General features: G+C 43.0%; 1 protein-coding gene across 4 annotated transcripts in view; it reads left to right on the top strand.

Moving 5' to 3' along the window:
• Positions 1 to 25,848, top strand: part of PECAM1 (platelet and endothelial cell adhesion molecule 1) — a 44,204-nt gene that overhangs the window by 7,644 nt on the left and 10,712 nt on the right. The window contains exons 4-15 of one of the 4 annotated variants that reach the window (XM_081849633.1): positions 2,065 to 2,364; positions 2,572 to 2,847; positions 4,510 to 4,761; positions 7,092 to 7,373; positions 7,836 to 8,117; positions 9,421 to 9,528; positions 10,182 to 10,209; positions 11,975 to 12,048; positions 14,854 to 14,913; positions 16,427 to 16,495; positions 19,152 to 19,208; positions 25,172 to 25,225. In XM_081849633.1, coding sequence (XP_081705759.1) covers positions 2,065 to 2,364; positions 2,572 to 2,847; positions 4,510 to 4,761; positions 7,092 to 7,373; positions 7,836 to 8,117; positions 9,421 to 9,528; positions 10,182 to 10,209; positions 11,975 to 12,048; positions 14,854 to 14,913; positions 16,427 to 16,495; positions 19,152 to 19,208; positions 25,172 to 25,225 — 1,842 coding nt within the window. The remainder of the gene's footprint in view (positions 1 to 2,064; positions 2,365 to 2,571; positions 2,848 to 4,509; positions 4,762 to 7,091; positions 7,374 to 7,835; positions 8,118 to 9,420; positions 9,529 to 10,181; positions 10,210 to 11,974; positions 12,049 to 14,853; positions 14,914 to 16,426; positions 16,496 to 19,151; positions 19,209 to 25,171; positions 25,226 to 25,848) is intronic. The other 3 variants (XM_081849635.1, XM_081849634.1, XM_081849636.1) reach the window with 3 other exon arrangements.

The following is a 25,848-nucleotide window of genomic DNA, read 5'->3' as shown; positions in this document are numbered from 1 at the left end:
TGAGGTACCACTTTAGCTAATGGGGCCTCTTGCCGCCGCCGCACGAATTCTGTTCTCATCCTGAAGCAAAGTTCTTAACCTGAGGTACTAGTTCTGGGTTAGCGGAGTCTGTAACCTGAAACGTATGTAGCCTGATGTGTATGTAACCCGAGGTACCACTGTAATTACAAATAAAATCACAACAAAGAAAAGTCAATACCATTGAATACTATCAATAAAACAATAGTAGCAGCAGCTATAAATAAGTAGAGATTATGTCACTCATTAAAAGGTTGGGAAACTAAAAAATGTTTTGATTCAGTGCCTAAAACCTAGTCATCCAGGGCTGGCTATGAGTCACAGTGAGGTGACAGCCTAGGGTGGCAGGATCCACAGGGGCAACATATGATGTTGATCTTTATTCTCTGCCTTGTTCCTGATGTAGATCTTCACTCATCCCTTCTTCCCTGGCAGGGAGCGGGGTGCGATTTTGCGGTTTACCCCAGGTGCCAAAATGTTTTGAGCTGGCCCTGTAGGCACCAAATGAGCTTCTCTGGCATCACCTTACCCCATATATGACCACCCGAACCACTCTGATCTGTGGAACTGGCCCTGTTACATGTGCCACATAATGCTCATTCCACACTTGTAAGAAACCAGTATTTGGGTGTGGCAGCACTTACACATTGGAACTCCCCACCTATTGAAACCAGTCACATGGCTTCACTACGCCTTCTCTTTCCTGCTTAAAATATTTTTGTTTGGGCAACTGGTAAACCTATCCAGACATTTCAATTTAGATTCGTCTAAATCTGTTTTTAGCTTATTAATTAGTTTGGAATGTTTTTGAATGCCTGCTTTTAACTGTCTTTAATCAATAATTTTAATGTATTACTTTTTTTGTAAACTGCTTTGAGGTTTTATTCCAATCAAGCAGTATATTAATTTTTCTAAAAAAAATATTAAAGACTTGGGACATCACAGAAAAGGCACTGTCTCCAGTCATCATCTGCCATCCTTCTTCAATTTACAAATATGATCCAGGGAAAAAATGCTTACCTTCCGACTGCGTCTTCCCAGATATACTAATAACTAATATGTCTACATAAACTCACCTTTTTAGGGGCCTATTCAGATAAGGGGAAGCAACATCTGATCAGGCCCCTATATTGTATCCAGTGTTTTTGTCTCTTTGTTGATTTCATCAAATTTATAGCACAACAGTACTGCTATGCAACCCCTTTATGAGACAGGCTTGCTTGCTTGCTCCCTCCCTTATTATAAGTCATGTTTAAATTCTACTCATTACATGCTGTGTTATCTTTACTTAGATTAATATGAAAAATGGAAAATAAAAGAGAAACTTGTCTAGTCCTACAACTGACTGTATAGTCTTGTGTTTTCTGCTGTAAAGGGGGAAAGTAGGGCTTGAAAGGTAAAATTCATTTGCAAGTGGATCCCAAAAGACGTGTGTTACAGGAGGGTTCTGCTTCAAAATGATCAGGAGGCACTGTTTTAAACATGTAAGCAAATCCTTTGCTTGGGATTACCTGTGTGTTTTGATTACAAAACATCAATGTCGCCCACTCCAAGATTTTTTGTAGGCTTTTCTGGAAAAAAAAAAAAATCTCCCCCAGCTGCTCTTTGCACTGAGAGTTCAGTTTTTTGGTGAGAAACTGGGATGGGGAGAGGTCTAGATCCATGTGCCTGCACCCGCTCAGTGAAGGAGCTTCATGCTCTGGCACCGGGGGGGGGGGGGCGAAGAGCAGGTGGGGGCGGAGCTGGCACGCATCCCGGGGGCATGAAGCGCTGTCTGTAGGGGCAGGATGTGCATTCTGGGGGTGGGGGGTGGCACCCAGCGCGGGGGGGGGCAGCCACGATGACACCCCGCTGGGATTGCGCTGCCGGGGGCGGTGCGCTCCCCCCGCACGCCTCTTCCTCCGTCAGTGCACCTGCTTTCTCTGTAAAAGCTAAAGAAGAAAGGTACCAGCAATCCCATCCAAGGGGTATTTAAAGTAACACCTAGTTTGTACCTCAGATAAGCATGTTCTGATTAACATCTCATGTTTGCTTTCATTTCAAAAGGAATAAGGAAGCCCATTCTGACTGCCGAGAAAACAGAGGTGATGGAAGGTGAAACTGTGTCTTTAAGCTGTAAAGCACCAGAAGAAAAGCCCCCATTTTATTTGAAATTTTATAAAAACGACCAGCGTGACCCTGAACAACAGTGGGAGAGGCATGCATTTATACAAAACTTTGCCAAACTGGAATATCAAATTAATGCGGGGGACACCATTTTGTTTTTTGAATGCGAGGTCCATAAGACTTTGGGGGCTCGATCTGAGAAATCAGAGCGCAGTGACAAAAGAATTGTAACTGTCATTGGTAAGTTGGTCAATTTTTAACCTTTATTGTCCTCCCTAAATATTTAAATAATTACTCCTGCATGTGTAAAAGGATTTCTAGTCAAAAGCAGGTGTAGGAATGAATGGTAAACTACCAAAAGTAAATCTTATACCATCTGTGCACATGTTGTTTTATTTAGGCTTGGTTTAAATATATATATTGGTTCCGGCCCCCCTTCTGTTGCAGAACCGTTTTCCGTTCCCACCTTAACCGTCCACCCACCACAGAACATTACAGAAGGAGATCACCTGCGTGTAGACTGTACAACCATCGCACGTCACCAGGATCGAATCAAAATTGAGATGATAATCCAGAAGAACAAAACGATTCTTAACAGCACAAAGTCTGGTCCGTCTGTGCAGTACTCTAAAGTAGCCACAATGGAAGACAATGGCAATTATATGTGTAAAGTGGAACTTGGGAGTGTGTCCAAAATCAGCACAGTAAATGTTGTGGTGGCAGGTAAGAGCTTTCTCTCACTTGTGCGAATTCACACACATGGAATGCTTTTATTTGTACTAGGTCTGGACTTGTATGAGTATCCAGGGTTGGAATAGCTAAAGATCTAGATTTATAACCTGAAAGATGAAAGTTCTGGTCGCAGTTGCTTTGGATGAAGGTGACTGAGAGAGGGGTAGTAATATAGGCGAATACTGTATTGGCCTGAATATAAGCCTCACTCCTCACTCTGCAATTGGGGGAAAGGGTAGTAGCCGATTGCACAGTTCCATGTACTTGTGTGTAATGTGTAATCTGGCCTTCAGGCAAGCTGCAGCCATGTTCAGGCAATGCGGTTCAACCCAAAGGTTGTGTATAATCTCCACCAATAAATCAGTTCTGTTTATCCAGCTGAAGTCTGAAGACTCCCCCCCCCCCCAAGGGTTTAGCAGACAACGCAACTAGTTTAGGGACTATTTCAAATAAAGCAATAGACCCAAGAGTGCTTTTTAGAAATCTCACATAAGTTGCAGGCACCTACGAGTAATTGCAATGTAGTCAGGCCTGCTTCTAATTTGATTCAGGCCTTGCCATGCTGCAAGGGGAGAATTTCAATCATGTTTAATGTCTGATGTGCTATTACTGTTCAGTTATAGCTGCTGATTTATTTGTGTGCTTTAGAGTTTTAGAAACAACTGTGTTTTGCATTATGTACTTGGTGCCTTTGTGTGGAGACAAAAAAAAATGTAAACTGTGAAATGAAAAACGAACAAACTAAAACCAAAACTTTTACAGTCATCTAAACAAATGAGTAGGTGAATGAACAGGTCCATTTGTAATAAAAGAGCAAAAATTAATCATCTTGACTCCACGCAGCACGGCATGGCATCTCCTGAAAATTAGAAATGGAAGGGGCAGGGAAAGCTGTGAAGTGAATGTTCATACTGTGCATGATTTGTGACATTACTGAGCTGTGTGACATTAAACAGCATTTTTCGTATAACTTGTTGAAACACTTGTCAATTAGTGATGCCTTGCAATATAACATGGCACTTTCATACAAGCAAGATCAGTCTGAGTTTATACCATCTGTATTCAATAAGCAGAGGGTACTTTGATCTTATGGGACGCAAATGGCGCTGTGGGTTAAACCACAGAGCCTAGGACTTGCCAATCAGAAGGTCGGCGGTTTGAATCCCCACGACGGGGTGAACTCCTGCTGCTCGGTCCCTGCTCCTGCCAACCTAGCAGTTCGAAAGCACGTCATGTGCAAGTAGATAAATAGGTACCGCTCCAGCGGGAAGGTAAACGGTGTTTCCGTGCGCTGCTCTGGTTCACCAGAAGCGGCTTAGTCATGCTGGCCACATGACCCGGAAGCTGTACGCCAGCTCCCTTGGCCAATAAAGCGAGATGAGCGCAGCAACCCCAGAGTCGGCCACGACTGGACCTAATGGTCAGGGGTCCCTTTACCTTTTTGCTTTTATCTTAACACATGTAAGGAATTCCAGACCTTGAACTGGAAATCTCATGAGTCCCAGGCTTGGCTTTTTTTAGGTGCCTGGGACTATATAGACCTCTGAGGTGCCCCATCAATATCGAACGATTGCATATTTATTATATTATAAATGGATCACGTAAGAAGGCTCTAGATATCTAACTTGTTTGTTCCCCACATATCTTTTGCAGAACTGTTTTCCAAGCCAATTCTAGTTCATAATCAAACAAGATGGGATGAAAACAGTTTGTTACAAATTGAATGTCGAGTTAACAGCTCACTGCCAATACATTTCTCAGTCATAAAAGACGACAGAGTAGTGGCAAGCAGAGATGTGTATACTGTTACCAAGGTCCGTGTAAGCGACACTGGAGTCTATGTTTGTCGAGCTGAGATAAATGGGATTGCCAAGGAGAGTGCCCCTGCGCAGCTACATGTTTATGGTAAGTTGACTGAGAAATATTAAAGTCTTTCATCTGATGAAGCGATATAGTAGAATTATTTGCAGAATGGCGGCTTTCCTGGGTATGCTCACTAATGCAGATAGCTGATGGCCCCAGCAAAAGGGAGATCAGTAGCCCCACTCAGACAAGAAGGCAAGGTAAAGCAGCGTCAGCAACATGCAGAGGGGTCTAAGTATGGGTTTCAAGGAGCACAGCTAGTGATCCTGCAGCTAGGAAAGGCCACACAAGTCATCTCAGTCTCAGCAATGCCCTGGATAGATAGATAAAACTTTATTTGCATTAGCCAATGGCCATAGCAACAATAAAACATTACAATATGTGCAGAAAGGGAAATTTGATATAAGAGCACAATTTAAAGTCCTGAATCAGCAGTCCGTTTGTGGCCCTTATTCTGATTGCTCCTGCTGTGAACCTAGCAACCTTTGCTGTTATCTGCTCATTTTGATCTGATAGAAGAAAGGACATTGTGGCAGTGGTTGAGCACCCTGGGACGGTTAGTACGAGTGGGGTGATGATCTCGTTCCTCAGGTCTTTGTAAAAAGTGCAAGGCAGGAGGACTTGTGCCACTGTTTCGATGCTACCATCTCCACAGGGGCAAAGACGTTTCTCAGGTGGGATCTTTTGGAATCGACCCTCAAGTACCGCAGATGGCAAAACACCCAGTCTTGCAAGTGTAAAAGCACGTCTGTATTTTGGGATAATAAGTTTGTGCAGATATGGGGCCAGAGAATCAAAATGGAAAGGTGGAAAATGAACGTACTAAGGACAGAATTTCTTATAGTGGCCAGGTTGTTCTGATGCTCGATATCTTTTAGATGTAGACCAATTAGACTGTTTGCTTTAGTAGGGCCCATAGTGACTAGGTGTTGTGGGGATAGGCCACAAGAGTGAAGTTTTTGATAGACGGTTTCAAGCCAATGCCCTGGATCATTACAGCCTGGGCTAGGTGTTCAGGTACTCAAGGCCCCACCTCTTGAATACTGCATCCGGCCCCATGCAAGACTGCTGCTTTCTCTGCAGCTGTTAGCTGCTTCTAGGCCCTGGGGTTTCAAACTGTGGGGCTTTCTCTGTGGACCAATCATCAGCATGTGGTGGCAGAGGTGCCTTCTCAGGATTTCAGAGGAGATGTGGGCTGTGGAGGCTGCGTGTCCACATTTTTACAGTGCTCTTCAGTCAAATAAGCTCCCACCGCAACTCACAAAGAGCAATAAGAATTAGGCTTACAATCTGAAAAAGGAAAAGAGGGGTTGTTAATGGTACAGGAACCCAACTCCCCTTTACTGCTCACAGGTGGGTTAAGATTACCGGTAGTTTCTTTCAATGAACTGTGTATGGCTTGAGAGTGAACACTAAAACCCACTGCAACCTACATTCCTGTTGAGGGCCAGCCATGCTAGGAACAGCACAAAGACCCAAGATCCCTTGGGTTTCTTCTGACATCATCAGCTCTATCTCAGGTGGCATTCAGCCTGCATCAGTCCTAATAATACTGTGCTGATATTATTCATCATAATCACCTCTACAAATGAGAGCTGGAAGAGTAGTGTGCTTTATCAGGGTTTAGCCTTGGGAGTTGTTTTCAAAAAAATGAGCCATATTTCCTGTATCATCAGATGTCAAGGAAATAAGCAACTATCCTATTTTTAAAAGACATCTGAAAGCAGCCCTATTTAGGGAAGTTTTTAATATTTAATGCTGTATTGTTTTTAATATTCGATTGGGAGCTGCCCAGAGTAGCTGGGGAAACTCAGCCAGATGGGCGGGGTAGAAATAAATTATTATTATTATTATCAGCATAGTCATACCTTGTTTTGTGACTGGGATCCGTTCTGAAGCCCTGGCCGCTAGCTGAAAAGGACACAGGGCAAATTGCCGTGTCTGCGCATGCGCATGGAGCAGTTTGCGCTTCTGCGCATGGGCAAGCAGCAAATCCGGAAGTAACCCATTCCGGTACTTCTGGGTTTGCTGCAGACGTTTGCCAGAATGGATGCTAGACGAGGCGGACATTCATGGAGGTATTACTGTACGTTGGCCTGTGAGGTTTTCCCTCTTGAAGGCATTTTAAAGAGGTAATGTTCCTGAAAACATGCACAGTGCATTTCCCTTGGTCTCTAAGGTGCTACTAGACAGTTTTTTATATTTTTATATATATTTTGACTGCTCTCTGTGTGATTAGAGTTCTTCAAGTGCACAGAGCATTGTTTCCTGGCAGCTTTGTGCATTTCTCATTGCTCACCTTATGAAATGACTTTAAGCAGGATTATTCATGTAGCTGCTTATGCACCTATTTCATTTAATTCTTTTTCCAGCTCCCGTTTCCAAACCAAGACTTTCCCCACCGACTTCCCAAGTAGCAGTATTGGGGAAGTTATTCACTGTAAACTGTTATTCCAGCAATGGAACTCTACCTATAACATATACTTTGTACAGAGGAGGCAAATATGTTAACAAGACAGAAGTAAAAGTAAATGAACCCGCAAAGTTTTTGGTCAATGCAACCAATGCACATGTTCCAGAAGACTACAGTTGTGAAGCTAAAAACGGCCATTCCGTTCCACAACGAAGCACTCGGGTAAACATTACAGTGATAGGTAAGTGTCTGGTGCTTTTTTAAAAGAGGCACTTTGTTTTTGTTTTTGTTTTAGAATGTTAAATGCTTTAACTCTTCTAAGCAATACACTTTACTATACATCATTTCATATCTGTAATAATTGTAATAATTTTGGTATATACACTTCGACACAACTTTTTAATACATTCAGAAACACTTATCTGACTGTTCATTGTTGCTTTATTTTTAATTTTAATTTTGTGTAATTGTTGGAAAGATGTAACTCAGTGCAACTATGTTAAACAGTGACTTCTTTGAACTCAAAAACAAGGAAACAAAAGTACTAAATAACTAGGTTGTATTGGCAGGGGTTCCTCCCATGCTAGTTAGAAATGAATTCTATGTATAATTGCTCTTAACCTACTTCCAGCATTTATAATTTGCCATCTAGCCAGCACTTCTCCACTGCTGTTCAGCCTTTTCTCTGTACTTTAATCCACAGCTCCAGTTGGTAGCATAAGCTTGGGGAGACCTTCACATGGAGATGTGGAAGATGGCAAAGAGCTCGCAATCTCCTGCTCTGTTGGTTCAGGATCTTATCCTATTGAGTTCACCTTCTTTAGAGAAAACCACCCCAAACCTTTGTATAAAGTAACAGAGAAGACAAAACGCATTGCTGTTTGGTACAGAGATAGCCTTACAAGCCAAGATGGAGGGAAGTACTTTTGCAGAGCTGACAACCAAGCAAAATCACCTGTAGAGAGCAACATGATGACTGTCAACGGTACGTTCTGTTCATGGATTGATTGATTGATTGATTGATTGATTTGGACATATGGTGCCATAGCATTCAAATTGATGAAATTCTTTAAATAGCACCTCGGGTATTAATGCATTTTGATCCAAATGCTACCCATATTTCAGGAGGCTCCAAATAGGTGTATTCCAAGGTAGCCTAGTTTGGACAGTTATTGTTGGTCACTGGTCTCCAGAATTGTGTACACTGACAGTAAATATGTGTGGTGACAGAATGTCTTGGGCCCCAAATCCTCCTTCATTTGTATTTGCATTTTCTGCAAGGATATTCTTGGGATAAAGGGGAAAGAGAAGAGTGGCCAGAAGCAAGGAGGATGAGGCTCACAAACCTCTTCAAGGCACACCTGCAGTGTAAACTTTAAAGGGGTTTTAGCAGATGTTTCCTTATTCTAGGAAACCCTGGAAATGTCGTTCGGCAAGGGTACCTTGGGGTTTCTAGTGGTGAATTGTCAGCGCCCTCGTGTCATGTCAGTGGAATATTATTTTTTCCTGATGTTAGAAGGAGGGAAGTCAAATAGGGGGGTTTGACAACATTACTAGAGCCAGGGCTTTTTCAGCTGTGGCTCTAATCTGGTGGAACGCTCTGTCACAAGAGACTAGGGCCCTGCGGGACTTGACATCTTTCCGCAGGGCCTGCAGGACAGTGCTGTTCCACCAGGCCTTTGGTCAGGGCGCAGCCTGACTCCCTCCTTTGGCAATCTTCACAGAACTTTAACCTAATGGTTGCCATTAATTTGAGTTGAATTAATTTTAATGAAATGATTTTAGAATGTTGTATTATTTTATTGTTGTTAGCCACCCTGAGCCCAGCTTCGGCTGGGGAGGGCGGGATATAAATAAATTTTATTATTTATTATTATTACTACTACTACTCCCTACATCAGTGTTGCTTAAGTTCCAGGAGGCCTGTTCATTGAGTATTTGTCCTGATTTGTTTTCAGGGAGGTTGGACGGATTTGTGTCAAGCAAATATTTATCCCACATTTTCCAGTGCATCTTCCTGTCACTTTCCTTATTGAAAAAGTCTGATTGGGGGAGTGGGAAAGGATGAATGCTCAGTAAACAGGTCACCTGGAACTTAAGCAACCTGAGAACAGGAATGATTTTGGGGGTGGCAATATTTGTACACATTTTTTATACTGATGTGGAAATGCACCCCTGAGCATCAGAAGAGATTTGTTGCTTCTTGTGAAGGATTGGTGTTGTTGCGGGTGATGGTGGTGATATCATACCATGCCTGACACGTGATCTGCTTTTCCCTTAATTTTTAGTTGTTCTGGCTTCATGGAAGAAATGGCTCATTGTGGTAATCATCATTCTGATTTTCCTTGCTATTTCCATTGCGGCTTCCTGGTGGTATGTTCGGAAGAGGGCAAAGGGTGAGATACTTTCTTTAGCATTCAGATGTGAGGTGAATAGAACAGATGCTTTTCTGTCTATACCCAGGGTGGCTATAGACTAGATGCTGCCCTCCAAATGTGTTGAAGTACAACTGCTGCCATCCCTGACTTTTTACCATGCTGGCTGGGGCTGATGGGAGTTATAGTCCAATGCTAAATAGTGCTATTCTGATGAAAGTAACAATATTCTGGTCAAAACTGTGGGTTTGGTCTTTTTGATTGCTATAGTGTGACAGCGAAGTTCATGAAAGTGGTATTTAATGCTCATTACATTAACTAAATGATTCCTGTTTGCTTGTTTTTAGTTTAATCATTTTATTCGTATTTGTGATAGCTGACAAATAAAATTCAATGTTGCCTGTCCCTGTGTACCACTGTATACATTCATACTGTACACATAACTTTGTGGGTTAGTAACCACGAGTTGTTATTAACAACCAAATACCAATGCTCACTGTTGGACATAAGGCAGTGCTGGGTGAGCTATGAACTGTTTGTATTAAGAATTCTTCATCCATCAGTGCAGCAACAACGTATGTGCTAACATGGTTTGCTTGTTCATTTATTTATGCAATTGACTTTCTATGCATGTGGTATATGTTAGTAACTTGCTGTTATTTTCCCTTATGAAGCTAAAGGCAATCCTTTGGAGTTGACTAGGTAGGTTGGCTTTCTTACCGTGCTAATAGTGAGTTATTTCTAATAAATGTGGTGATGATGTGTCCCTGATGCTGTCCTGTGCATAGGCATGTTCAGGCATTCACCTGAACATTCAAATGCTCAAAGGGTGGACAGGAGCAGGAGTTCACATGCAAACACTGCCCCAACATACGTGCGCACAACCCACCCACCCCAGCCCCCGTCTTCCTCAGACTGCATGGGGTTCTTCTCATACCTACTTGAACGCAAGAAGACTCCTCTATGTTATCAAAAGCCCTGCTTTATCAGAGTCAGCAATAGTAGGAGGTGTTCTATTCATATGCACGAAAATGCCAGCAAAAGCCCTTTGCAGACATCACCCATACAACAGGAGGAAGACTGGGGGCTGGCAGGGTGGGTGGAATGCAAGGAGCACACGGATGCTGGGGATAAGGTTTGTATATTCACCCCTGCCCCATCCACAGATGTGTCATTTGCCTGTGCAAATCTTTTGTGGTGGAAATGGTAACCATAATCCAAGCAGATACAGTGGTACCTCAGGTTACATATGCTTCAGGTTACAGACTCCGCTAACCCAGAAATAGTACCTCAGGTTAAGAACTTTGCTTCAGGATGAGAACAGAAATTGTGCTCCGGCAGCGCAGCAGCAGCGGGAGGTCCCATTAGCTAAAGTGGTGCTTCAGGTTAGGAACTGTTTCCAGTTAAGAACAGACCTCCGGAACAAATTAAGTACTTAACCCGAGGTACCACTGTATAGGAGTTTGTGTTGAGAACGTCAGAAGAGTAAAGAAAACAGAAGATTATGCCACCAAGGTGCTATCCTCTCCCTGCAGTCATTTTACTGCCTTTCTGCTAGTGTGGTTTTAAGTGTTAGAATACTAAAGCAAACAAATGAGATAAAATATAAAGTTGGCCTGGCGGGGTGGGGGCCGCAATCTAACTGCAGCAGGGAAGCATTATGCTTCAACAACCCAGGCAAACAAATTAGTTTGTTTCCAAATAATTATGTTGCTTTTGGATTATTCATATTGTTGTGAGCCACTTTAAAGGAAAAGCAGGACAACCCCCCCCCCCAAATGGCACATAAAAATAATATAAATAGTAGTTTATAAGAATAATTCGGCTTTTTATTGTCCTTCAGATCTGAGGCTCTTCTGGTATCACATTTCCTATGAAAAATGGCCTACCTGGGGCCAAGACAATCTACAACCTAGATTGTAATTGCCAGGGACTTGTTATAAGGGTAAAGGTAAAGGACCCCTGACAGTTAAGTCCGGGTCATGTGGCCAGCATGACTAAGCCGCTTCTGGCGAAACCAGAGCAGCACATGCAAACGCTGTTTACCTTCCCACCTGAGCAGTACCTATTTATCCACTTGCACTTTTTGGCGTGCTTTTGAACTCCTAGGTTGGCAGGAGCTGGGGCTGAGAAACGGGAGCTCACCCTGTTGCGGGGATTCAAACTGCCGACCTTCTGATCGGCAAACCCAAGAGGCTCAGTGGTTTAGACCACAGCGCCACCCGCATCCCACTGTGATAAGGGTGCTTACCATCAAAAGGCACATCCCATGATGCCTTTGCACATCTATGAAACAGCTTAGTGTCTTAGAAGCATTTGTGGAAATCCGTGATTCTTTAGATTGCATGTCCCCAGAATTATATCCCTGAGATCAAGGGGAAGACTGAGCTTTATTAAAAGATGACCTTCTGTTGTTAAAATACCAGTGCTTCATATTCTGTTTTTCATTCTGTTTTTCTTTTCTCAGTTCTATAGCAGCAACCAATTCAGTGGGTGAGAAGCTGACACCACGACAGAATAATGAAGGGGAATTCTATTTCGGTAGCTTATGGCTAATGACCTTATTGATAGTGTCTGCTTCAGACTCCTTTTCCCTTTCTCTCTCCTAGTCTTAGAACCTCCACCTTGAAATCATGCCATTATTCAAAGCTGGCCCAGACGAAAGATTCTTATTTATATACCCAAAAGGGTTGACTGTATTTTGCTTTTCAGATGCACTTGGCTTTGATAGATACAGTTACATAGGGACATGGGCCACATATTTTGTTATTATTAATTTTATTTATATCCCATCTTTTCCTCTAAGGAGCTCATGGTGGCATACATGGTTCTTCAGTTTTTTGTGTGCTTACAACAACCCTGTGAGGTTACCTCCACATGTGGTGGGAATGCCCTAAAATCCAACCCTTCTGGACAGCAGTCCTACAAGAGATATGCAAAATAACTAAACAGGTATTAGAACTCACCCCAGAACTGGCCCTATTGAACCTCTTCCATCATAATGACCACTCACATTATATACATTTTATAACCCACTTACTCTCAGCAGCCAGAAAGAAGCCTCATAGTCAGACACTGGAGACACGAGTCAGTCAGGAGTAAACATGGACCGATGGTATCAAATTGTATGGGAAACGGCCTTAATAGAAAAGCTAACTAATAAACAGAAACTGACACGGGAACAAATAGAAGAGGACGCCTTCACCCCAGTATGGCTCCCCTTTATCACATACACAGCCCAACAAGACAACAAGAATCCACCAACAGCATGTGAATCAACCTGGCTTACTGGACTCACCAAGTCCTCCCCACCCTCACAAATGCAAACAATCCCCACTGTAGCCAAGCACAGATAACCAACCACACCCTGTCCCCCCAATACCTCTCACTACCAAGGAAATGTAATAAATGAATAGAAAGGACCTACCACATACACTATGCAAAAGAATATCAGCCTCTCCCCACTCTCCTTGCCCAACCTTATACTGTACTCAACACCAATGTCTCACAACAAATGTAACTGACTTGTAAGAAATTGTTTAAATTGTTATTAAGGAAATGATTATTTTTCTCCTTCCAATAAAGCAGAAAAGTTGTCCAAATATAAACAGTTAACTTATTAAACCTCACAATAATTTCATAATTACCTTTCTAATAGTTTAACCAAATTGGTAATTTTTGAAATAAGTGTAAAAAACTACTCTGAAAATTTTTTATTCCAAAAACGAAACCTTCATCTGGTTGTAAATATTAAGGTTATACCAGCAAGAACGAGTCTTTCTGTAAAAATAAATAAATGATTTAAATCAAGTCTTACTGACTAGTGATTTAAATTGTGATTTAAATCAAGCATCCTCTGCACCTTTCAAAGGATGTGGGTGAAGTAGGAGTGTCTTAGGAGGGGGCTTCCCTTATCCCTTTAGCTGCAACTGTAGAACCTGCTATGCCACCCTGGCCCTCAAGTAGGGATGGAGGAGAAAATAAATTCAGTCCGAATTAAAAGGCGGACCTACTCAATCTGCACTTTCTAAAACAATCCACAAACCGAAATACAGCTAGCCTTCATAATTTGCATTTCTCTGAATTTTGTAAAGAATACAAAAATGCATTTGATTAGCAGTAACTAGGATTACACTGGTTTCAGATGTCGAAGTAAACCCCATTTATTGCTAACCAGGAAAGGGAGGGATTCAGGTAGGGAGCCATGTTGGTCTGATGCAGTCGGGGGGGGGGGAGAGAAAAAGAAAAAGCTTATAAGCTTACACCAGAACAAACTTAGTTGGTCTATAAGGAGCTACTGGACAATTTTTTATTTTTTTTATTTTTTATTCAGGAAAGGGAGGACCAAACACACCTGAGGAGGGTGTGAGCCTGCTAGACAATCTCAGGTGGACTGTGTATTGTGTGTACTGGACTGCTAAGTATGATGTTCAGACACAGGAAATTAAGCACAACACTTATATCAGTTAGCTTGGCTTGGCATGATCCTAAAATGAAGTCTTTACCTGTTAAAATGAGACCCAGTAATGTCAAATTGATCAAACCTTAGCTGTCATAGTCAATCTAAGCAAAGTTCATCATACAGATGTGTAGTCAAAAGCACAGAAGAGTTGTCACCAGGTAATCAGCACACCTTCCAACATTTCTCCGATGAAAATAGGGACGTCCTGTTGCATAATGATAATTTTACTATTTATACCCCACACATCTTACTGGGTTGCCTTAGCACTCTGGGCAGTTTCCAACATATATAAAAACATCATAATACATTAAACATTTTAAAAAATCTTCCCCATATAGGATTGACTTCAGACACCTCGGGCGTTGGGTAACTCCATACCCTCCAACATTTCTCCAATGAAAATAGGAACATCCTAAGGAAAAGTGGGACATTCCGGGATCAAATCAGAAACTGGGACAGCTTCTCTGAATCAGGAACGTCCCTGGAAAAGAGGGGCACTTGGAGGGTCTGAATTAGTTCAAGCTGGTCAAAGGAGCTTAAAGAGAAGCAGAAAAGATGGGACAAACAAACAAAAAACCCACAAGAGCCTCTCAAAGAGCAGGGCATAGGAAAAGGGAATAACCATCAGTGGAGCAGGCTGCAGAGCATAGCTCAAGAATCAAATGAGGGGCCTGACTGTGAGTATTTATAGCAGGCAAGGATAAGGAAGATTCAAGGATGGGGCACACTGGAGACTGTGGAGGGCAAAACCCCAGGTTAAGACTTTCTATACGTGATATGTGATGATACAAATATTGTGCTTAAAAGGGAGTTGTAGCTGTTTTTAAAACTGCTGCTAATTAGTTTGTCTGCTCATCTCTTGTTTTGTTTTTTTAACATTTTAGGGTCAGGTTATAATGAAGATGGTGAAAAAAATAATTTAAAATCAAACGAGGATGGTCAAGGTAATTTCTGGGATTTTATTTTTGAGTGTATTTCTAACTTTTCAAGAGAGTATAGTTCATTGAGGATTAGAACAGAATGTATTCCAGCTTGGAGTGATTTCACTCTGCTTGTATATCTTTTCCGGGGATAAATTTCAAAATACAACAATTTACATGGATGCCACTTGGATTCAGATACTGAAAGATTCCACAGAAAGCCCAATCAGGCTTGTTCCTGTTTTACAAGTGTTAAAATATTTTAGAAGGACCTTTTGATCCTTACCCACTTCTTTTTATCATTGCTGCTTTGACATCACTTGACATTTTGAATATGCAAAGAGATCTATTATGATTTCTATCACCCACCAACAACGTCCCCACAGCAAAGCAAACCTGCCACCTTCCACCATATGTTTTGTTGACACAAGGTCAACTCTATTAGCGTAGCATATGAGCAAATGCTTTTAATGCTTAGATATATCCCTGCCATGTTTTATACTGATTGTCAATCCAATGACTAAGTAGAAAAGCTCAAGTTAGCTGTTGTCAAGTCTTGCTAGATTCTACTAGGCACATTACAGTATAGATTTAGTTCCATATATGAATTACAGGCATGGGCTCCTCGATCCATGTTGGAGTCAGAGAAGGGGCAATTGGCTAAAACTCCACATGCTAGGATCTCAGTCCAGATTGGAGAGATCACACCTGCAATTTGTGTTAAACATGCTGCACTTAAGGGCACAGATAGGTAGTTAATATATCCTCTAGTCTAGCTCTTAGAAAGACTGATACCTCCATTACGCATTGGGTTGTGTCAGACTTTGTGCTAGACTTCCTTTTTGCTTGGTTTAAAATTAGCTGATTCTGCCTACTCAAAGAACTTTTAAGCACAGCCTCCTGTTAATCAAACAATTATAAATAGCACATTGTTTAATGAATTAAGATCTGCATGTTATTTATATATTTTAAAATAAATACATATCCTTTGAGAGAAGTAACAACTATAAATAAATATAAATAAATCTAATTGCAAGTTATCAGACATGGCTCTTTCATGGGTTGCTTCTTCAGCAGCAATTTATTTGAAAGGTGGGATCCATATTTACTTAAAATTAAAACACAATATTAAATATGTATTTGAAGTTGCCACTTCTTGTTTCAGAGCCCCAAATAAAGGGGGAGAGATTCTGTGGAAGGAGAGGTCGGGTCAAATGTATCATGGCTTCTCCTCCTCCTCCTCTCCACACATACAGTACATGGCTAAAGCAAGTCCCTACAAGTCTCTCCAACTCTCTGGGTTTGTTTTGGTCACTGGTGGAGGGAAAATCTGCTGCATTTATTGGGATTCCAAAGCAGGAGGGGGGGGGGACTAAAAAAATCTGAATTGCAGATGTAGTGTACACAAGTTTTGTTTTTGCATCCTCTAAAGTCAATGGGAGTGTGACTGGTTTATTCCAGAGATAGCAAAAAAACAGGCCCTCAGCAAGTTCAGAGTGCAATACAAAGAAACATCTTCTTGCTATTTTTGAAGCAGGACCTGATCTTGAGAATTCCGAGGTGGAATATACTGTCGTGGAAGTGTCGGCTGCTGATGCTTACAGAGGTAACTAAATAGCTGACTTGTGCCGTTACATATAGCAGGAAGAGCAATGAGCTTACCATTGAGTAGTATTTCCCAATTCATTTTAGAAGGAGCAGGATTATATCTTAAAACCGTTGTTCCACACTACTAGTAAACAGGAAGAAATAAAGCTTCCGCGTCAAGGATCAGCAGGTGTTTCTTCGTAAACAGGACACTGCAGCCACCTGCATATAGTCAGAAATCCAGAAAGGACATCAGAACCATGCAGTTCTGCTCGCAGCCCTTGACATATCCCCTGCATCCCCTTTAGATGAATCCACACCATCCTAATTGTAGGCAGTTGGTATTTTAGAAAAAAAGAATGGGTTAAGGAAGTGAGCTAACCCACATATTATAACCAGAGTCCAAAAATCCCACAGGAAAAGGGGAAAACAAGTGAAGACATGGTAGCTTTATTATGCATTCCCAGATAATCTTAACAGTTAGGTTCCTTTTTTTCTGAATGGCTCCCCATACAGTGGTGCTCCGCAAGACGAATGCCTCGCAAGACGAAAAACTCGCTAGACGAAAGGTTTTTCCGTTTTTCGAGGCGCTTTGCAAGACGAATTTCCCTATGGGCTTGCTTCGCAAGACAAAAACGTCTTGCGAGTCTTGCAAGTTTTTTCCCTCCCCCCCTTTTTCTAAGCCGCTAATAGCCGTTTAGCCGCTAAACCGCTAATAGCTGCTAAGCCGCTAATAGCGCTAATCCGCTAAGCCGCTAATAGGGGTGCTTCGTAAGACGAAAAAACCGCAAGATGAAGAGACTCGCGGAACGAATTAATTTCGTCTTCCAAGGCACCACTGTATTCTTCAGTGTTTGATTCTAGCACAACTCATGGTGATCCATTCTGTAGTCACAGAGATAAGATCACTGTTAATCCACTTTCACAGTAACAATAATATGCTGAGTATGTGTCCTTGTGCTGTGTATGGAAGTGTAGGCAAAAAGGAGCAGCCATTGCAATGTTACTCTCCCCGCAAAATGGCATGCCAGCACTTTTCCTTTTTCAATAATACGAGCATGAATATGTCATTCCCAGGCTGAGTGTAGTAGGTCAATTGATTTATAGGCTTATCATCTGCATGGAGCCATATAAATAGCAGCTGAGTTTTTACTCTTTAAGAAAAAAAAGGCTTACATGTATGGCATTAAGAAATAGTCTAACTGATGATAGTCTTTGTGCCACAATATAATTATTACATTGACCATTGATTAGTTTTACTTGGTAACATTAGCCTGTGTCTGGTCTGGTGTCAAACTAACTTTTTATCCCAATGGACGAAGCAGCATGCTTGGTCTGTGGGATTTGTTCCTGGGAGTGAAAGCGCCTAGATGGCCAGCTCAGTGTCAATATCTTGAGCCAAACAGGACTTGGCAGGGGATGAATTGTCTGAATCAAGGATGTTGCTTGTTAGAAGACCTCTTTGGCAAACCATCAGGAGGAAGAAATAGGAAAAGGCAGCGGCACAGATCCTGCATTGCTTTGACCCAAACAGTCAAAAACCACTGGCATTGCTGCCAGTCTCAAACATTTTGGCAGAGATATGCTGGTAAACGTAAAAAATAACCAAACCAAATTTAGAACAACTGGACAGAAGTGTATGGTTAATGGTGTGTTTTAAAAAGAAATGTGCACATTTCTTGAAATGTTTGGTATTAAAAGTTCAGCAGTACTCTGCTACTTCATAACATATCCTCCAACATTTCTCTGGTGAAAATAGGGATGTCCTATTCTATTATTACTATTACTATTATTATTATTATTACTATTATTATTATTATTATTATTAATCAAAAACCACTGGCATTATTATTATTATTATTATTATTATTATTATTATTAATAATAATAATACCCCACTGATCTGACTGGGTTGCCCAGCCACTCTGGGCAGCTTCGAACATATATAAAAACCATAACAAAACATTAAACATTTAAAAACTTCCCTATACAGGGCTGCCTTCAGATGTCTTCTAAAAGCTGTAGAGTTACTTATCTCCTTGGCTCGGCAGTCAGATAGGTTTGTGGCCAGCAGCTCAGCTAGGCAAGTTATTTTCCACAGAGCACGGTGATCCGATTTACGGAAGTGACACATATTTTGTCAGCTATAAGACCCGCCTCTTCACACACTTCCTCCCACTAAGGGCTGCCGCGTTGACTTCGTTGCACCTGAAGGGGCTGGAGGGGTGCTGCTGCAGCACTACCCTCCTGACAATGATATTGCTGCTACTTAAGTGCAACTGGGGTGGGCAGGCTGCTGCGCTTTCACTACTCCAACTTTGCCTCTGCCCCTGCCCTGCCCCGGGTAAGTGGTAGTGATGCTGCTGTCAGGAGGCTGGCTCTGAAGCCTTGCTTCGTTGTTTATGGTTGCTTTTGTGTTGCGCCATAAACAGAATTGGCTAAATAACTGGAAAATTACTGAGGTACGTTTTGCTCATATTTGTGTATCAGAATCCAAAATTGCACCTGGGTTATGGATAAACATTGCATCTATTTATAGTGCACTTTCAGGTCTGGACAGATAGTAAAGGCCATTTTCCTAATTGGTAGCCATGTGCTTCCTTCTTTTGAGATGACAGGGCAGTTTTAAAAGAAGCACCGCAAAGTAACTGATTCTATATTGATACCTTCCCCAGCTCCTGTTGTACAGAAGCCTGAAACGGTTTATACTGAAATCAGAAAAGCTACTAATGGTAAGTAAGGCCAGGGGAAAAGATCAAACACATAAATAATACAGAACCCATGTGGCATTTTTATATGTTTCTTTGAGGAAGAAAGCATTTACGACAAGTTCATTTGGAAACTTACAAAAGAGCTACTAACAGAGCAATCCAAGCCCCCCTTATGCTGGTCTGGGCAGCGTGTGTGCTGGAACAAGCAGAGGTATCCTTCTGTTCAACTTAGCCAACTGGGTTCTGCCAATCTTCCCCTTCTGCCAACCAAACTTTTGTGGAAATGTAGAGAACTGAATTTAAGATTGGACAATGAAAAATCAATGCAATCAAAAACTGGCCGATTTTGCCTGCTCCCTAACACTGACACTACTCTTCATCTGCATAGGTCACTCTAGGATTCATTCTTGTTCATACTAGACTGCAACAAAAAGGAACCCATAGTCGCCTTTGACTGGACTTAACCGTCCAGGGGTCCTTTACCTTTACCTTTTACCTTACAGATGAATACGCCAGTTTAAACATTTAGGGTAGCGCGTGTGAAGAAATGTTACTGAGCACAGAATTCTTCCAAGGCTGCCAAGAACTACATACCCTCCAGCATTTCTCCGATGAAAATAGCGACGTCCCCATTCAATAATGATAATTTCGCTATGTATACACCACACAACTTATTGGGTTGCCCTAGCACTCTGGACAGCTTCCAACATATATTAAAACATTAAACATTAAATAAAACCTTCCCTATACAGGATTGCCTTCAGACGGCTCGGGAGTTGGATAACTCCATATCCTCCAACATTTCTCCAATGAAAATACAGTGGTACCTTGGGTTAAGTACTTAATTCGTTCCGGAGGTCCGTACTAAACCTGAAACTGTTCTTAACCTGAAGCACCACTTTAGCTAATGGGGCCTCCAGCTGCTGCCATGCCGCCAGAGCACGATTTCTGTTCTCATCCTGAAGCAAAGTTCTTAACCTGAGGTACTATTTCTGGGTTAGCGGAGTCTGTAACCTGAAGTGTATGTAACCTGAAGCGTATGTAACCCGAGGTACCACTGTAGTGACATCCTAAGGAAAAGTGGGACATTCCGGGATTAAATTAGAAACCAGGACAGCTTCTCAAAATTAGGGGTGTCATTGTAAAATAGAAACATTTGGAGAATCTGGAACTGTCCTCCAGTTTTTTAGGGGCCTAACCTTGCAAACATATCCCCCAACTTCTTGAAGTGTAATATCCAGCTCTATACTAATAAGATAATTGCAAGATTAAAATCAGCTTGCACTAGAGATCTGCCTCTCAAGAAAATGAATGCTTCTCTGCTTTGTACCCTATTAAACGGCAAAGTGAGAATTGGTATAACTTCCACAATAAATCTCCTTTGGGGAAGCTTATAGTTTTAAAACTTTATAGTAAACCAAACACTATCATTATTTAGTTTATCTGCTCAAATGGGTTTGAGAAGGGCATATGTTACTTAAAATCCTTTTAATCAATACTTTGTTGTAGAGCCAGGAAGTCCAGTGAAATGAGATTTGATTAAAAGTGGGAGCTGGATTAGGCTGACGATAAGCAAGCACCCCCTTAATCTTGCATTCCACCTTCTCTCCTACACATACCCAGCTACAGCTTCAGTTATTTTTGGAAATGTAATAACAGTGTATTGTTCTAATTGCGCCTGCTTTTCCTGACTGATACACAGGAAAAGTGTTTCAAACAGATAAGCAGGGCATCACACAACAGCAAAGCCATTTTGGAGGCTTACTGCATTACTTACTGAAACAGAACCATGTTGACTTTGTGTATGGAGATGATTATTGATAGCATTTATATAAAGAAGCACACACCCAGATGAGGCATGGCTCATAAAGAAGGCAGGGTGCTAAAAATGGGGGTGACTAAATTTCCTGGCTTTGGAGACACATTTAAAGCTCTTCCAAATTGGGAGCCTTGCAACAGAGCTCTTTAACATTCTGCCATTCTTTAGAGTATAGCCAATGAAGAATCCATGGCAGAACTATGCAGCTAGGATAAGGTGTTGATTCTTATTTATTTTATTACAGTACACCCCTACTTTCTTCTGTCATGGAACCCAAGATGGTTCCCAGAGAGCTTCTCATCTAGTATAACTTCAGCAAGGCAGTGGCCTCGTGTGCTTCTGCATCAAACTTATTGGAACAATATGAGCAAAAAGCAAATTTAGTTCCCATCTGTATGCCTCTAGAAGTATAACACTCATGAATTTCCTATGGGACAAACTAAAGAGCTCTGCTTTGGAGGCAGTATTGCAGCATATGCGTTGAGGGGGCCAAAATCTGAATGATCCAGCCATCAGCCGTGGGGAAGAGTATGTCTCCTTTTCCTTTCTGAAGGCACCTCCCAGAGCAGGGGTCGGCAAGGTTTACCTTGCCTGGGCCAGATCAGTCCCGCGGAGCCCCCTCTGCGGGCTGGATAGCAAGTGTGCGTGAGCAATTTCCGGCGTCTGTGCGAGTCTGCACATGCACAGACGCAAATTCTGGCATCTGCACATGCACAGACGCAATTTCCAACGCCGCGGAAGTGAGTCCCCGTGCTGTGCCACACCGGTTAGCAGCGCGGGGACTTGCTGAATGGGTGGCTCAGTTCTGTGGCAGCTCATGGGGCAGTTAAACAGCCTCTGCGGGCCATTTCCGGCCCATGGACCACAAGTTGCTGACGCCTGTCCCAGAGCATACTTTCCCTCCCCTTAGCAGCATAATTCATTTGCCAGGTGGTGCACAGCCGTTTTTCTAGCTTACTGGCAGGTAGGTCAGTGTTGCTTACAGGGAGGGAAATAGGAAGAGGTATTATGTCAGAGAAGTCAGGACGGTGCAAATGCACCAGTGGAACCAATCCGGTGCTTCTATTGATGTGTTTGCACCACACCAGTTTCCTCCCCGCCTTGACCTTTTCTTCTTGGTAAGTAACTGTGACCCACTTGCCAGGAAGTTAGCTCCACTCCGCCTGGAGGGATGCTGACTCACGTTCCAATAGGAAAAAGTGATTCATACCTGAGAACTCTCCTTCTTTCCTCCTTTCCTTCCCGTCTCTCTGATGTCACCAGATTTGTCAGATGTGTGGTGGGCTCTTTTCTAAGAAGGTGTCTGGAATGTTGCCTGCCAAGAGACAATATGTTGGAGTAGGGATTCCATTGCCCATTTGTAGTTGGAGTCTCTTCCAGCAAGCATTTTCAAGGTGCAGGGATGTTCTAATGCACTTGTAGCCTAATGCTGCTTTTGGCTCTTTGTTTTATTTGGCCGTTTTCACCCAGGAACCGTGCAGTAGTGTCACTTTGCAGCCATGTTACATCAGGGCCTAGGCTCCTTGGTGGGAGAGTTGAATGGTGGTTTGCTGCAGACCCCCAGAACTCCTCTCAATGTCACCACTGCTACTTCTGCTACTGCCTGAGTGCTGGATAGCTGCGGTGAGCAGCTGTGTCATTTTCCTTGCACCTTAGAATACTTGGGTGCAACATGCCATCACTGATCTGCAGTGGCACTCCATGGCGTCTGGCCACATTGTGGGAAGTTGCAGTGGCCTGTTGAAGCTGCCTGGTACACAGAGAAGCAATTGCGGCGCTTCGTGTCCCTGCCTCATACTTCCGGCCGTTGCAGATGCTGCTCTATGCGCTGCCACGCCCGGAGGAAGGGGATGTGGTGAGTGTGGTTTGCCCTGGGTGTCATCCCTGAGGGGGGTGACACCATTGCCCCACCTGCTGGATGCTAGCCCTGCCCCCATGGACAGCTAGCCCCACCCCTAGGTGCACAGCATGTGCGCCGCTCCGGGTGCTAGAGCAGCTAGCTCCGCCTCTGTGTGCTGCTACTTCCTGGTCTGTTGATCCCACTGTTGCCACCTCTGTTTAGCACTGCAGGCCTGCCCAGCATCATGTAACCCTAGAGTTATGTACTGAGATGAATAGGATCCAAAAGGCAGCAGTCTGATTGGTCCTAGAACAATAGGATTCAGAATGCAGCAGTCTGATTGGTCCACAGGAGCCACCCAATCCAGCTCCAGGTGGAAGTGATTCCGCAACCTGATTGGCCTACAGGAGAATCCCAGAATTAGCCAATCACGTGGGGCCCATAGTGTAAATAATGTATATAAAGCAGACATTCTGGGGGAACTTCCATTCCTCCTCACCACTATGAGCTGAATAAAGAGCATGAAATCCACTCTCGACTCTGAGTATATTTCACCCGCCCAATGCCATTGGAGGATCACTGTAAGAACTTTCCCCATAGGCTCTTCAAAGCCAGCTGTGATGGGAAGAGGTCCTAAATGAGGGCCAATTCACAACTCCAGCTGCCCACTATTACACCCAGGACTGAACTTTTTACATGCACTGGTGTACATCGCTTCCCCTTGACCATGGAGCCAGCACTCCTGGATTTTCACATGGTTGCTGTGTGCCAGCAGACTTATAAGATCCTGTGAATGCCTTTTTTAAGGAGGACTGTCTCAGCTATTGTTTCCCCATTAAATTCTCTTCTCCCTTGAAGCCGTTTCAAATTAATGCATCTAAAATTTGAGAATCAGACCATGCAGAAATCCGTTCTTTTTCCTTATAACCTGGGATAAGGAAAACCTGATCAACAAGCTTCTGCATGGGTACTTGGACTGGAAAAATGAGTCAGTTGCTGGGAGGTGGTTTCAGTGTCCAGACAGGAAACGCTCACAGGGTCCCATTGCCACCCACAATATGCTGTGGAAAAACAAATGTTCTCAAGCGGAGAGAGGCCTGAGAAATCCTTGCTGCCTTTCTCACTTTGGAATAAGACCCTAGAAGTGGCTTTGTGCCTCAGGAAACCTGTTCTACCAGTTTCCTGCTTTCAGACTCCAGACATTACCCCTCCAAAGCGCCCTCTTGTTGGAACTGAGATGTTTCCTAACAGAAGGCCACAGTAAAGTCTGTGCCATTGAAAGAGCCTCTAAACTTCTCATATGCCAATCCAAAGATTATCCCATCTGTGAGTATACACTTGCAAAATAGTTGGATCATTTTACCGTTCTTTTCATTGGGTGTCCTTCAGCTAAATCAGGGGTCGGCAATCTAAGGCCCATGGGCCGCAAGCAGCCCACGGGGGTCGTTTAACCGGCCCCTGAGCTGCCCCCGAACCAAGCCACTCCCTCGGCGTGTCCCCACGTGCTGCGTTAAACCAGTGTGGCGCAGGGACTCGCTCCCGCAGCACTGGAAATCGTGTCTGCGCAAACACCGGAAATCGAGGGCACGCATGGAGGGATCTCTGCTAGAGTGAACTGGCCCAGGTGAAGTAAACCTTGCCGACCCCTGAGCTAAGTTTTATTCAGTGTAGAATGAGTATTGGAATGAATAGCCCTAACTTAGTCATTTGTTGTTGTTGTTGTTTAGTCGTTTAGTCGTGTCCGACTCTTCGTGACCTCATGGACCAGAGCACGCCAGGCACTCCTGTCTTCCAATGCCTCCTGCAGTTTGGTCAAACTCATGCTGGTAGCTTCGAGAACACTGTCCAACCATCTCTTCCTCTGCCGTCCCCTTCTCCCTGTGCCCTCCATCTTTCCCAACATCAGGGTCTTTTCCAGGGAGTCTTCTCTTCTCATGAGGTGGCCAAAGTATTGGAGCCTCGGCTTCAGGATCTGTCCTTCCAGTGAGCACTCAGGGCTGATTTCCTTAAGAATGGATAGGTTTGATCTTCTTGCAGTCCATGGGACTCTCAAGAGTCTCCTCCAGCACCATTAGGTTCATTAATTTCAACAAGTCTGCTCTGAGTAATGTTTAGTTAAATACCACCCGTTGTAATGCCAAACTGTATAGCATGGATTTGCGGTTGTGCAATTGAATGCCATTCTCTTCCCCCCTGCATGCCCCCTAAATCTATTCTAGGAGAGGGCAGATTTGGAGATGGGGTGGAATTCCATTGCACAAGCGTAAATCTTTCTGCCGGTGGAAAGAGGGCTCATCCACACTTACTTTTGTTCTGCATTTCTAGGCACAGGTCCGGGCTTTCAAGGTCCGTGTCCGACAGGAAAGCACGGAGCAAAAGGTAAGTGTGGATTAGCCCTTAGCGGAATACCACCCACCATTGTATTCAACACAGTTTTGTTGTCTAGGCCTTTTTCTTAAAGTGAAGGGAAAGCTGGTGATGATAACAGTGAATAAATTGTTGGAAACACAATATTCAGAATGGAATGTATAAGTGTTTTCATGCATTCCACGGAGCTGGATATCCGCTGTATATAGTATGTGAGCAATGCATCTCTCGTTTTTCAAAGTTGGGACTCATGCCTCATTGACTTGTAGAGGGTGCAATGAAACCTGGCATCCATGTCCATTGCTTTTGTTTTAGGCCAGATTTTGGAGGCTAAACAATCATTTAATTGCATCACTTTATTAAAGTTGGAGGATATCTGCACCAAAGAATTTGTTGCAGATAAAGACACACTTGTAAAAACCTCTATGAGACATACTTGTAGACCTACTCGTAAAACATTGCTGGCCACCTAGACTTTTGATTTAGGGTGACAAAGACATGGGATATCCGTTGGTTTCCCCCGGTTTCCACACCCACCCAGCCACAGTATAATTAACAAACATCCCTTCATTTGAAGCTTTCGAAATACACAAAATTTATAATTTCCTCTTTCCTGGTAGTACAATGCTTAACAT

Source organism: Podarcis erhardii (genome assembly GCF_964252035.2).
Source record: "Podarcis erhardii genome assembly, chromosome: 2".
NCBI classification, from domain to species: domain Eukaryota; kingdom Metazoa; phylum Chordata; class Lepidosauria; order Squamata; family Lacertidae; genus Podarcis; species Podarcis erhardii.
Note: the sequence above shows the minus strand (reverse complement) of the source record. Positions and strands in the feature narration are given on the sequence as shown.